The following is a 13,580-nucleotide window of genomic DNA, read 5'->3' on the forward strand; positions in this document are numbered from 1 at the left end:
AAGGAAGGCAGAAATCACCACTGAAATGGATAAAAAATATAAGTATCCCATCCCCTCCGAATTATTATAATCTTGAAACCAAAGTGCTCTCAGGTAACAATATGGGAAAAGGAATATAAGTTCTTTACTAAAGAAAGGAAAATGAAAATGCAGCAGTAGAAAAAAAACCCAACAAAACGAACAAAAAGCAATGCACCAACAGAGTCAGGACCTTACACCCCATTTGTCAGGGTGTTGGTAGCAGTCTGATTAAATGGTGGCTGCAGTCCTCCTGGAGAAACAGATGTGGTTCTGATGAAGCAATGATCCCATAGAAGATTGTAACTTACCTCTGAAGTTCCCGTGCTGTAGATGGGTCTGGTCTCTCCTCTGGGAATCCAGTGGAGAAAGACTGCCTGTGGTGTTCTGATTCTCAGATTATATCCATGCAGGAATGCTTGGCTCCTCCCCCTGGCTGGAGCATCTCACAATGGGATGATGTCATTTTATCAGTCCTGCACTGAGACTCAATGGCCCATTAACAGAAGATATCCCCCTGGAGGAAGGATGGGTGGTGGAAGAGATAAAGAACACTGCACCACCTGGTTTTAACAGCTGGCCCATTAACAGAAGACATCCCCCCAGTTATGAGGGATGGGTGATGAAAGAGATAAAGAAAACTGCTCCTCTAGTTTTTAACAGATGGTGACAGAATACATGCTTTTGGTTGAATCTTGCATTGCAACCCAAGACATGGGGTCCATAAAAATTTTACACCACCAAAATCTGGCCCTGAAAATGCCTCCCAGGAGTTCTAGTTCCATCTCTGGTCTCTCCCTTTTGGTGTTCAGGCTTTCACCCCTGTCCCAGCTGCTGGGGGTTACACTTGTACTGTGGGTCCCCTGTCCACTCGGTCCCTGACCTCTTCTTGCTGCTGTGAGTGCCAGGAATTTGAAAACTTCCTCCCATTTTCATCTCCCCACTTAGGGATGCTGGAAGTTTTTGGGGTCCCAGGGTCCCTGCTCCCCTTATTCCCTTCTTGGGGTTGCAGGGGGACCAAGGAGACCCCCCTGCCCCTCTCTATGCAATTGAGGGTCCCACGAATCATGGTGCTCCTCCTCTCTGGGCTCCCCACTTTGGGGTCCTGGGGGACACAGGGCTCTGCTCCTCCAGGCTGCCTCTGCCAGCAGCTGCCACTGGGAACCCCAAATGTCCCCCTAAAGGACATTTTCTTCTCAGCCTTGGTGTTCTTCATTCTCCAACAATCACCCCCAAAAACCCAACCCAGGAAGCCCCCAGGATATCTGGGACGAGCTCCCCCTCCCTGGTAACCTGTGGGATAGGGGGGTGTTGATCCCATGGATGGGGGGCTGTGAATTCAGGGAGTGAATCCCAGCTTGACTGGGATATGCTGGACCTGAGATCATACTGGGATAACAAGCACCTAACTGGGATTACTAGGAGTGTCTGGGAATGGCTATGGACATGTTGAGGGCAGCTGGCATATACTGGGAGTGTCTGTGATCATACTGGGGATGACTGGGAACACACTGGGAACAATGGGAACCATGCTGGGGACAACTGGGAACAACTGGGAGTGACTGGGTCTACACTGGGGGCAACTGTGCATGACTGAGACCATGCAGGGAGCAGCTGGGATCATCTGGGAAGCGACTGAGACTATACTGGGGCCAACTGGGTGCAACTGGAATCACGCTGGGAGGAACAGGGAGCAACTGGAACCAACCTGAGGGTAACTGGCATCCTACTGGGATCACAGTGGGAGCAGCTGGGCCATGCTGGGCAAGACTGGGACCATACTGGCAGCAACTGGAACTGCACTCAGGATGACTGAGAGTGGCTGGGAGCAACTGGGATCAGCCTGGAAGCACCTGAGGAGTGACTAGGAGCAACTGGGATAGACTGGGAGAGACTGAAGCCACAGTGCAGGTAAATGGGAGCAACTGGAACCACACTGGATAATCCTGGAAGCAGCTGTGCCCATGCTGGGGTCATACTGGGATCCTGCTGGAACTAGCTGGGATCATACTGGAAGTGACCACAAAGGTGCTGGCTGGGACTGGAACCATGCTGGAGGTGACTGGGAACAACTGGGCCCATCCTGGGAATGACAGGGAGTCACTCTGGCCATGACTGAAATCAGACTGGGAGGATCTGGGTGTGACTGGAACCATACTGGGGGTGACTGGATGCAATAGCTCATACTGGGAGGGACTGAGATTGTAGTGGGAGTGACTGGGATCATCCTGGAAGTGTTTTTCTGTGGATCTTACGTGTTTCTGGTCTCCTTTTCTTCTCCTTCCTATCCTACGTACCTGGAACATTTTTGGATACCTTAATGTTACCCAAAATCGTAAGGATTAACACTTTTTAGGTTAAATGAGCTAAGTTTGCAAAGTTAAGGCTATGGTAAGAGTTTTATGTTCAGTTGGATGTTGTATTAAACCCTTTGCCAAAATTCCTTGATTGTCTATATTTTGCCAGTAGAATTTTGTGTCATTTTGACTTCTTAGCTCGGTTGTTAGTCCATGGTGCCAGCATCACCGAGGCTGTGGGTTCAGTCCCTGTGGGGCCATTCACTTAAGAGCTGGACTTGATGATCCTTGTGGGTCCCGTCCTACCAAGAATATTCTTTGCATCTGTCCATGTTGAGAAGGTCTGGTTGTTGTTTCTCCTGTGCACCAAACTCAAGCACAGGAACCTTTGGTTACCACCAGCATTGAAGTGTTCTGGGGTGTTACAGCCCTGCAGGCTCACAGTGGCCTCTTGTTTCCATAAGGCCCCAGAGTGTCCCACTGGTCCCTTGGTTCCATGGGCCCAAGAGTGCCACAACGATCCCCTTGGTTCCACAACTTCCCATGGTGTCACACTGGCCCCTTGGTTCCATAAGGATCTGGAGTGTCACACAGGTTTATGGCATTTGTCCTTGCTGCCCCTCACATCCCACTGCCCCACAAAGAGCCCCGAGCCACCCGTGAGGGACAGGCCGTGCTGGGCCAGGCCTGGGCTCAGGGCTTGGCCTTTCTGCTTCCTCCAACCCAGCCAGGGCTTGCTCAGCATTGCAGTTCCCTGCTCAGAGCCTTTGGCTCCCGGCAATCCTGGCCTCCAGGATCTGCTCTCACCAGTCCCTGGGGAGCCTTTGGCAGTCCCTGCCCTCAGCTGGGCTGATTGAAGCTCCAAGGGACTTGGAGTTTTGCTTCTGACTCCATGAGCAGCTTCTTCAGCCTGAAGGAGGGACATAGGAGGATCAGGGAAAGGAGAAAGAACCACAAGGTCAAGAACTCCCTGAATTCACAGGCCCCCACCTGTGGGATCATCACCTCCCATCCCAGAAGTGCCCGGGGAGGGGGAGCTCAGCCCAGATATTCTGGGGTGTCCCTGGATTGGGTTTTTTTGGGGGGATGTTTGAAGAATGAAGAACTCCAAAGCTGAGTGGAAATGGGGGAACTTTTTGGATTCCTGGCACTCCCAGGAGCCTGAAGAGGTCAGGGACCGAGTAGACAGGGGACCCACAGTACAAGCATAAACCCCAGCAGCTGGGACAGGGAGGAACCCCTGAACACCAAAGGAGGGAGACCAGAGATGGGGAACACCTGGGAGGCATTTTCAGGGCTAAGTCCTGGTGTTTGGGAGGTTTATATGGACCCCATGTCTTGGGTTGCAATGCAAGATTCAACCAAAAGCATGTATTCTGTCACCATCTGTTAAAACCTGGTACAGAAGTTTTCATTATCTCCTCCATGACCCATCCCTCATAACTGGGGGATATCTTCTGTTAATGGGCCAGCTGTTAAAACCAGGTGGGGCAGTGTTCTTTATCTCTTCCACCACCCATTCTTCCTCCAGGGGGATATCTTCTGTTAATGGGCCATTGAGTCTCACTGTAGGAATGATAAAATGACATTATCCCATTGTGAGATGCTCCACTCAGGGGGAGGAGCCAAGCATTCCTGCATGGATATAATCTGAGAATCAGAACACCACAGGCAGTCTTTCTCCACTGGATTCCCAGAGGAGAGACCAGACCCATCTACAGCGCCAGAACTTCTGAGGTAAGCTACAATCTTCTATGGGATCATTGCTTCAACAGAACCACATCTGTCACTCCTGGAGCACTGCAGCCACCATTTAATCAGACTGCTACCAGCACCCTGACCAACAGGGTGTAAGGTCCTGACTCTGTTGGTGCCTTGCTTTTTGTTGTGTTTTTTGTTTTGTTTTGTTTTTTGTACTGCTGCATTTTCATTTTCCTTTCTTTAGTAAAGAACTTATATTCCTTTTCCCATATTGTTACCTGAGAGCACTTTGGTTTCAAGATTATAATAATTCGGAGGGGATGGGATGCTTACATTTTTTATCAATTTCAGTGGTGATTTCTGCCTTCCTTAGCAAACTCCTTTCAAACTAAGTCACGTCAGAGGCCCAGGTGACTTCTAGAGATGGGCTTGGTAAGAGGGACCATCAAACTCAATGTGCTCATTCCTTGTTTTTTCTCAAACCAGGAGTTTTAATCCCAAACCTTGGCTGGATGGAGAAGCAGGCTGTGAGGAAGAGGAAGATGCCATGGGACACCCAGGCAGGTGAGGAAGAAGTCAGTGCCCCTTTCCCCCTCTCTCCTGCTCCATCTCCCAGCCCAGCATGGCCCCCGGCTGCAGGACAACCCCGCTGCCGACGCCGTCCTGCCGGGGACACACTGGGGGGATCTCCTTCCCCTTCCCTCTGGCACGGAGGCAAATCCCATCCTCTCCTTGTCCTTCCTCCCCCAGACAAGGAGCTGAGGATGGAGACCAGGGAGGACAAATCCCCACGGCAGAACCTTGTGGAAGAGGCTGTTTTGAGCAGCTCCACAGTGCAGGAATCCAACAGGGAGGAAAATCCCCAGAGGTCCGGCAGGAGGAGGGGCTCCAAACCCATCCCAGGGTGCTCTGAGGAGGAAAGACCCACCCTGTGCCGGGAAGGCGGCCGGAGATCCAGCCAGGGCTCTGAGCTGGTGGTCCATGAGCAGCTTCAGGATGGGGAGAAGCCCTACAAGTGCTTGGAGTGTGGGAAGAGCTTAGGCCAGAGCACCAAACTGATCTGCCACCAGATGATCCACACTGGGGAATGGGCCTACGAGTGTGGGGAATGTGGGAAGGGCTTCAGCTGCAGCTCCCACCTCATCATCCACCAGCGCATCCACACTGGGGAGAGGCCCTACACATGTGCACAGTGTGGGAAGAGCTTCACCCAGAGCTCTAACTTGACCAGACCAACCGAAGCACCAGTAAGGGAAGCCCTGCGATTGGTTCAAGTGCAGGAAGAGCTTTGTGCACTGCTCCAGCTTCATCTCACATTGTAAGACTGACATTGCAAAGAGACGTGGTGATCCATGTTCCCTGTTATCCATGCTGGGAAGACACCTGTACCTTTTCCTGCCCATGGCAATGTCATGATGTGGGATTAAAGAACATGAGAGTCTGGCCATGGTCCTGTCATTATATTCAATCCCATCTCAGGTCATTGCCAGGGGCAGGAAAAGGACTCCCTCTCTCTCACCAGAGTAGAAGGGTATCCTTTCTTGGCAGGAGGAAATGCACGTTCAGGAAGAAACAGTCAGTGGTGGTTTAGTTTTCCCTGTGAATGGTTTGTCTTATCCTTTCTGTTACAAAATGTATTTCTGTGTCTGTTTGTTCCTTATCCTGTTGTTGTTCTCAATAAATTGTTCTTATCCCAGCATGGGATCTTTGCCTTTTGTGCTTTCCATGGGAGGTGGGAGGGAAGCGAGCAGCAGCACGGTTTCAGCAGCAGCAGGAAATTGGGGAATGCCATTCCTGAAGCCCAGCCCATGGAAACCGAGCATCCCAGCTGGTGCCAGGCCTGGTTGCCATGGCAGCAGCCTTGGGAGCGGGTCCCTGGCTGGGGGCTGCGGGAACCTCTTCCCTCTGGTGCCCAGGGACAGGAGTGGAGGGAGCGGCTGGAGCTGAGGCGGGCAGGTTTAGGCTGGATGTGAGGAAAAGGTTTTTCCCGCGAGGCTGCTGGGGCACTGAACAGGCTCCCCAGGGAAGGCTCCCAGCTCCAGGGCTGGCTGAGCTCCAGCAGCGTTTGGCCAGCGCTGCCAGGCCCAGGCTGGGATTGTTGGGGTGTCCTGTGCAGGGCCAGCAGTTGGACTGGAGGATCCCCATGGCTCCCTCCCAACTCAGCCAATTCTGTGGCTCTGGGATCCCATGAGCCTGGGGATGGGACTGCAAATGGTTGCCATGGCAACGGGCTCAGGCTCCAGGCCTGAGCTGGTGTCCATGGCAACCACCCCTGGCATGGGGTCTCCATGGAGCTGCCAAGGGACTGATCATAGCAACAGGGGCTGTGATGGTTGTCATGGAAACAGACCATAACAATGGGTCAGATGTTGCCATGGGAACAGACCACAGCAGGGAGACAGCTCTGGCCAGGAGCAGCTCCTGAGCACAGCCCAGCAGGGCTGGGGCCCTGCCAGGGCAGCTCAGGGACACAGAGAGCAGGCCCAGACAGAGCTGCCAGGGGCTCAGCACTGGCAGGGGCTGTGGGATGTGCCAGAGGGGGCTGTGTCCCAGCAGCACCTCTGTGGCTGTGTCCTGGAGCCCCAGAGCAGCTGTGATGTCAGAAAGGGGCTGTGTGACAGCTCCGAGTGGGTTGTGTGAGGTCACAGATGGGGCTGTGACATCCCAGAGTTTGTTGTGTGAGGTCACTGAGCAGCTACAGCATCATAGAGAGGACTGTGTGACATGAGAAAGCAGGGTGTGACACCGCAGTGTGGCTGTATGACATCACAGTGTGGGCTGGGTGATATCACTTAGTGGGTTGTGATGTCACAGAGAGGACTGTGACACCAGAGGTTAGATGTACAACATCACAGAGAGGGTTGTGACATCACTGAGCAGACTGTGACACCACATGGTTGTGGTATGAAATTCAAGAGTGGGCAGTGACATCATAGAAGAGCCATGTGACATTTCAGGACCGGATGTATGACATCACAGTGCCAACTGTGACATCATAGAGTGAACTATGACATCAAATGTTGCTGTGTGACATCACTGGAGAAAATGTAACATCACAAGGTGGGTTTGTGTCATCTGAGGGGGGCTGTGACATCACAGAATGGTGGTTTGACATCCCAGAGCAGGTTGTGTGGCATCAGCGAGTGGGATGTGACATCACAGGTGGCTGTGTGACATCACAGGGTGTACTGTGAGGTCACTGGGGAGGGCACTCCGCACCAAATACCCCTCACAGTTTCCCCCAGAGTAGTCCAACGCTGCCCTTGCAGCAGCCTGTCTGCACAGAAACACTTCCAGGGCTCTCTGCATTTCCCTTCCCTCACTCTTGCCTCACTCACTCACCTCCCAACAACCCACTTGGTGCTTTCAGCTGCAAGGAGTTCAAAGCTTGTCTGTCCTTCAGCAGCTGCTCTAATTCTGCCTTCAGCCAACTCTGGGGTTGTGTTTATTGTAGAACTCCCTGTGTGTCTGAAACATTCCTTGTGTGGTTCTGCCTTGGGGAAGGGGAACCTCTTTGGTGGCACCTTGGGCTTGGCACACACTTGAGGAGGGTGTCTGTTTTCCATGGGGAAACTCAGCAGTTTTAGATTGCGAAAATCAAAGAAGGAAAACCCCTCTTTGCCTGAGTGCAGCCAGTTCTGTGAGCAAAGCAGGTCCCAGGAGAGTGAGGAGAGACAGGGTGGGGCTGGGGAATGTGGAGCAAGGTTGTCCCCACTGGGTCAGACCTCAAGGCACAGCTTCTCTGACCTGGCCAGACCTCCTTAGGAGAGACCCTGGATCAATATCCATCACTGAATGCTGCAATCACCTCTGCTCTAAAGAGAACAGGAATAAAAGACACCCTTTAAAATAGGAACAGATATATCTTAGAAGATCTTTGAACTATTTCTCCATAAGTATTGTAGGAAACTTTCCTAAGAACTGCAGCAGACCAGAGGGAAATCAAGGCACAGCCATGGTTTGTTAGGATTTCCTTGATCCTAATGAGCCCCGTGGTGCATTTGGAGCTGAGCCCTTGAACCTCAGGGCCTGAGAGGAGATTGCACAAACCTTTCCAGGAGCCCAAGTCAGAGGAAAAACCCAAAGTGTCTCCAAGCATTAATGGGTGCCACTGAGGTCCATCCCCAACACAGGCTCCTCATGGACTCCTTGGAGGAGAGAACTGGAGGCCAGGATTGCACAAAAACCTCCCAGAGACTCAGTGTGGGAAGGAAAATCCAAAGTAGCTGGAAAAGCCCTGAGTGTCTCAAAGTATTGATGAGCCCCACTGAGTGTCAATGCAAAGCTCCCAAGGGACTCGTTAAAGCAGATAATTGGGGCCAGGATTGCACAAACTTCTCTTAGAGTCTGTATCAAAAGGAGATAGCAAGTATCTAAAAATAATTGAAGTACCTTGAAGAACTAATGAGCCCCACTGAGTGTTGTTACTGACAAAGGCTCTCCAGGGACTAATTACAGCAGATAATTGGAGGCCAGGATTGCACAAAGCTCTCAGAGACTCCAAAGCAAAAGCCAAAGTCCTTTGAAAAAGCTGCAGTCCCTGGGAGCATGAAGGAGCCCCCAGGGCCATTCCTGAGCAAGGCTCCCCAGGGACTCCTTCCAGCAGATCCCTGAGGCCACTGGCATGTGGGCTAGGGGGGAGGCTGAGGGCAGGCCAAGGGGGTGACAGTGGCCAGCCTTGCTGGGGCTGTGCCAGGAGGCCCCAGGGCCTCAGGACAAGGTGTCTCCTCACAGCCCTTGCTGGCACAGCATTGGCTGCTGTGGCCCAGGGCACCAAGCCTTGGCTTCTCTTTGCCCCCAGCTGTCATCAGTGCCTCCAGTTCTCTGCTCTGCCTGGGGCCTGGGGACACTTTCTCAGTCACATCCCTCAGTGGGACCCATTAAAAGTGAAAGAAACTTTGGAGTTCCATTCTGACTTGGAGTTCTTGAGAGCTTTCTTCCCCTCCCTGTCAGGGACTGATGTTCAGGGCCTCAGCACAAAGCCCCAAGAGGCTCATTAAAGTCCTGCTGCTGTGTCTGTGCTGCTGAGCTGGGCCACGCTCCTGGCACAGAGGCAGCTCCTGGAAACCAAGAAGAGCTTCAAAAGCACATTTCTCTTGCTGAGCAGCTCTTCTGCCAGCCCAGCAGGGCTGGGGCACTGCCTGCAGCCACCCTGGGCACAGCCCAGAGGCACAGAGAGCTTCAATCAGTCAGGGCTGGGAAGGTGCTGAGAAGTGCCTGGGGCAGAATCCCTGCCAGCCCTTGGCACAGGAAGCCTCTGGCTGCAGGACAATGCAGCTGCAGCTCCTGGAGGCATCTCCTAAAGCTGGAACACCCCAGTGCCTACAGACTCTGTGAGTACATTCTCTGCCTGTCCCTTGTGCAGAGCAGCCAGGGGTGCCCAGGGCTGTCCTGCAGAGCAGGGTCCTGCAGCCCAGGGCGCTGTGCTGGGGCAGGGACTCTGCTGCCTGCCAGGGACAGCTCTCAGCCGGCCCGGGGAGCTGCTCCCAGCGCTGGGGAGAAGCTGTGGGGGGAAGGAGCCACCCTGAGCAGGGCAGGGGCTGCTGCTGAGAGGGGCTGTGTGGGGCAGGGCTGCTCCCAGCTCCAGACCTGCCTGGGCACAGCTCTGGAGGACACTTCCCAAAAGAAGGTGAGACTGGAATTGCTGTAAAGATCAGGAGCTTTCCTGAGACTGTTTTCTATTTCTTGCTTTAAGCAGGGTGGGAAAGTTGAGATGATAGCAAAAAGATTTTTGCTTTTTATGCATTTTTAATATATTTTTAGATCTGTAAACTATTATTATGTAATTATTAAATTTTAATTCTTAATTAACTCTATTAAACTATTATTATATACTATACTATACTATACTATACTATACTATTATATTATATTACATTTATATTATAATTAAGGACAACTATTATCCTTAATTAACTCTAATATATTTCCTAACCTTTCTCTTAGATTTTAGAAAAATAATCTGATCTTCTAAATAGATTTCTGCAATACTGTATTGTCTTATCACCAAGGAGAGGAGCTACAAGAAGAGCATTTTGTTTTCTAACCAGAATGTGAGCAGTCATAACAAAAAGTGGGGCAAAGAAACCCTTGGACCTACTCCAATGGGTTGACTCAGGGGTGTGTAACTGGGGCAGCTGAATCTCCTATTGAATGTTTCTGTTAAATATCCTAATTAATCAACCTTAATAAATTGCTGAAATAAGGGGCCAGGTGCACCCCATCCCCACTGGGACACCCAGAAGCTTCTAATAAAAGTCTGTTTCTTACTTTACTGTTCTAACACTGTTGCAAGGAGTTTTTTTCTCTTTTTATTTTAGATAACAGGGGGATGAGAGAAGCAGAAGAGGAATTGTAATCCCAGAATCACAGAACATTCTGAGTCGAAGGGGACACACCAGGAACAGCAAAGTAATGTTGGAACATTTACAGAGATGCCAGAATTGTAAGTTTGGGTGCTCAGTCTCTCTGCTGGGAGCCTCCTAAACAGCCTAAATGCACTGCTCTGATATTGTCATTGGTATCTGGGGCTCTCAGGGAGGCTCTGGCATCTGCAGCAGCTGAGTCAGGCCCTGCCCTTGGGATTGCTGCCAGGCAGGTGTGTCCATGGGAATGGGGTGTCCCAGCTTCCCTGTGACCTGTGGGGCTGTGGGCAAAGCAGTCCATGGGAAAGGGGAATGAGCTGAGCCCCTCCCTGAGATCCCATCATGGGCACACCTGGGGATCTCCTTGCTGTGTCCTTCCAAGCTCTGAGCTGCCCTCCTGGCTGCAAATCTGTGCCAGAGCCTCTCAGAGTTCCCTGAATGTCCCACAGGGAAGGGCAGAGATGCCACAGCTGAGGAAATGCTGTTGGCTCTGCCAAGGGAGCCGTGAGTGTCCTTGGCAGAGGGGGGTGCTGAGACCTTGCCCAGAGACCTTTAGAGAGGGTGAGACATTCAGGGATCCCTCTGCTCTGGGCAGGGTCTGGTTTATGCCAGGGTGACACAGGAGTGTGACTGTGCTCTGATTCCAGCCAAAGGTGCAAACCCAGGGCAGTTGGGAACAAGCCCATCCAGCCCCTCACCTTCCCTAAGCCACAGGGAATCCTTTGCCTCTCTTGTCTCAGTGGGAAATTCTGAGTGCAGCAGAAATGCTGGGGATTTCTGACCTCAGAGAAGCAGGAACGATTTGTGGGTAGGAAAATAATTCCTAAAACCAACTCCTGCTATACTTTAGAAGTGTGTGCAGATGACAACAAGCCTTCCTGCATTAGAAGTGATGCCCTTGACAAATCCTGAATTTCCAGCCTTTTCCCTCTCCTGCATGGCCACAAACCCAGGGCAGCAGGGCAGGGATGGCTCCTGGAGAGCCCCCAGGCACAGGCCTGGCTGCTCCTGGCACACTCAGACAGCACAGCTGGAGCTCAGTCAGGGACCTGGGTGAAGTTTTCACAGAGCAGGAACAAGGGTGGGTGAGTCCCAGCCTCTCCTGATTTGTCACTGCTCTTTTTCTTCATGAACAGGTCCCCGTGTTCAACCACAGTAAATGTCCAACAGCAGCTCCATCAGCCACTTCCTCCTGCTGGCATTGGCAGACACGCGGCAGCTGCAGCTCCTGCACTTCTGCCTCTTCCTGGGCATCTCCCTGGCTGCCCTCCTGGGCAACGGCCTCATCATCAGCGCCGTAGCCTGCAGCCACCACCTGCACAGCCCCATGTTCTTCTTCCTGCTCAACCTGGCCCTCACTGACCTGGGCTCCATCTGCACCACTGTGCCCAAAGCCATGCACAATTCCCTCTGGGACACCAGACACATCTCCTACACAGGATGTGCTGCACAGCTCTTTTTCTTTCTCTTCTTCCTTGGAGCAGACTTTTCCCTGCTGACCATCATGTGCTACGACCGCTACGTGTCCATCTGCAAACCCCTGCACTACGGGACCCTCCTGGGCAGCAGAGCTTGTGCCCACATGGCAGCAGCTGCCTGGGCCAGTGCCTTTCTCTATTCACTGCTGCACACAGCCAATACATTTTCCCTGCCCCTGTGCCATGGCAATGCCCTGGGCCAGTTCTTCTGTGAAATCCCACAGATCCTCAAGCTCTCCTGCTCCAATTCCTACACTAGAGAATTTGGGCTCATTGCAGTCAGTGCCTGTCTGCTGCTTGGCTGTTCTGTGTTCATGATTTTCTCCTATGTGCAGATCTTCAGGGCTGTGCTGAGGATCCCCTCTGAGCAGGGACGGCACAAAGCCTTTTCCACCTGCCTCCCGCACCTGGCTGTGCTCTCCCTGGTTATCAGCACTGCCGTATTTGCCTACCTGAAGCCCTCCTCGATCTCCTCCCCATCCCTGGATCTGGCGGTGTCAGTTCTGTACTCGGTGGTGCCTCCAGCCCTGAACCCCCTCATCTACAGCCTGAGGAACCAGGAGCTCAAGGCTGCAGTGTGGACACTGATGACTGGACAATTTAAAAAACATTAAACTGCTGGCCAATTTCTGCAAATCACTTGTAATAAAAGTCATCTTTGATAATTCTTAGTGGTTTCATTTTGGAGGTTCTTCTTCTTTGTTTTACTTTTTAAATCTTGTCCTCCAAAAAATGTCATTTTTTGTGCCATTTCTCATTTTGTTTCTCTCCACCTTCCCTGTGGACCCAGACTCTGTCAATGAGGGGCTGCACTCTTGCTGGCTTTAAAGGAACTAAAGGATGTCCCAGCAAAGTTTTCTCCAGAGATGCCCCTTTTGTTCCCTTCTCTGGAGCTGCAGCAGCAGTGTCTGTGTGCAGAGCTGGGGCAGATCAGTGCTGGCACAGCAGCTGTGCCCAGGAGCAGCAGCACTTGGTGTTGCCAGTGCTGCTCCCGTGCCACTGCCCCGCTGCCCTCCTGGCCCTGGTGTTGCTGCAGGGCCTGAGTGCTCTCGGGGCCGGGCACAGCCCTGGGGGTGGCAGTGCCGGGGCTGCAGCAGGGACAGGCCATGGGCACTGCTGGGGCAGCGCTGACGCCTCAGGGCAGGGCCTGGGGGCTCCAGGCTCCTTGCCCAGGCTCTCTCAAGAACACGGCCAGGCCAAAGCTCAGCACAGAAAACCCCCGTGAGCAGCCCCAGGCTGGCCGTGGGCAGGCTGGGGGCAAACAGCATGGCTGGGGCTCTGCAAGGTCCCTGGGGGAGATGGGAAGGAGCAGCAGAGCAGGGGCTGATCCATCCCCACTGCGCTGGACACCCCAGGGCAGCGTCCCAGAGCGTCCTCATGGAGCTGCCAACAACATCCCCCCTGTGCAGCCCTGGCCTCTCCCCCAGCTCAGAGAGGTGCTGCATCCTTGCAGGCACATGTCATGAATAAAATCTCTCAAGAAATCCACCCCGGATAAAATACTGTGTTTAGTTAGGTACAGTTAATGTTCTTATCCCATTTGTAAACCTTGTACCCCTTGTTTACTCCGATGGTTATTAGTAATGTTAATTACTTACCAGTTTCTGAAGTGTTTTAAAGGTTCTTATGAGACATTCCTGTACCCTTTCCCCTTACTTCCCTGCTACCTTGTAACAGAGCTGCTCCCATGGGGGCTAAATCCAACTAACAAAAGCAACCCA

At 52.4% G+C, this 13,580-nt stretch overlaps 3 protein-coding genes across 6 annotated transcripts in view; 1 reads left to right on the plus strand and 2 right to left on the minus strand.

Annotated features, from left to right (window-relative positions):
- The window catches only part of LOC147646629 (maestro heat-like repeat-containing protein family member 7), a 237,373-nt gene that overhangs the window by 209,608 nt on the left and 14,185 nt on the right, over nt 1-13,580 (minus strand). The gene's annotated exons all lie outside the window — the stretch shown is intronic.
- The window catches only part of LOC147646634 (uncharacterized), a 272,424-nt gene that overhangs the window by 95,853 nt on the left and 162,991 nt on the right, over nt 1-13,580 (minus strand). The window lies entirely within an intron of this gene.
- On the plus strand, nt 11,541-12,473 carry LOC147646639 (olfactory receptor 14I1-like). Its single transcript, XM_086873213.1, has one exon. It carries the CDS (start codon nt 11,541-11,543, stop codon nt 12,471-12,473), a length of 933 nt encoding a protein of 310 aa, XP_086729339.1.

This window comes from Cyanistes caeruleus, unplaced genomic scaffold, assembly GCF_971803275.1.
Source record: "Cyanistes caeruleus unplaced genomic scaffold, bCyaCae1.hap1.1 HAP1_SCAFFOLD_89, whole genome shotgun sequence".
Classification (NCBI taxonomy): domain Eukaryota; kingdom Metazoa; phylum Chordata; class Aves; order Passeriformes; family Paridae; genus Cyanistes; species Cyanistes caeruleus.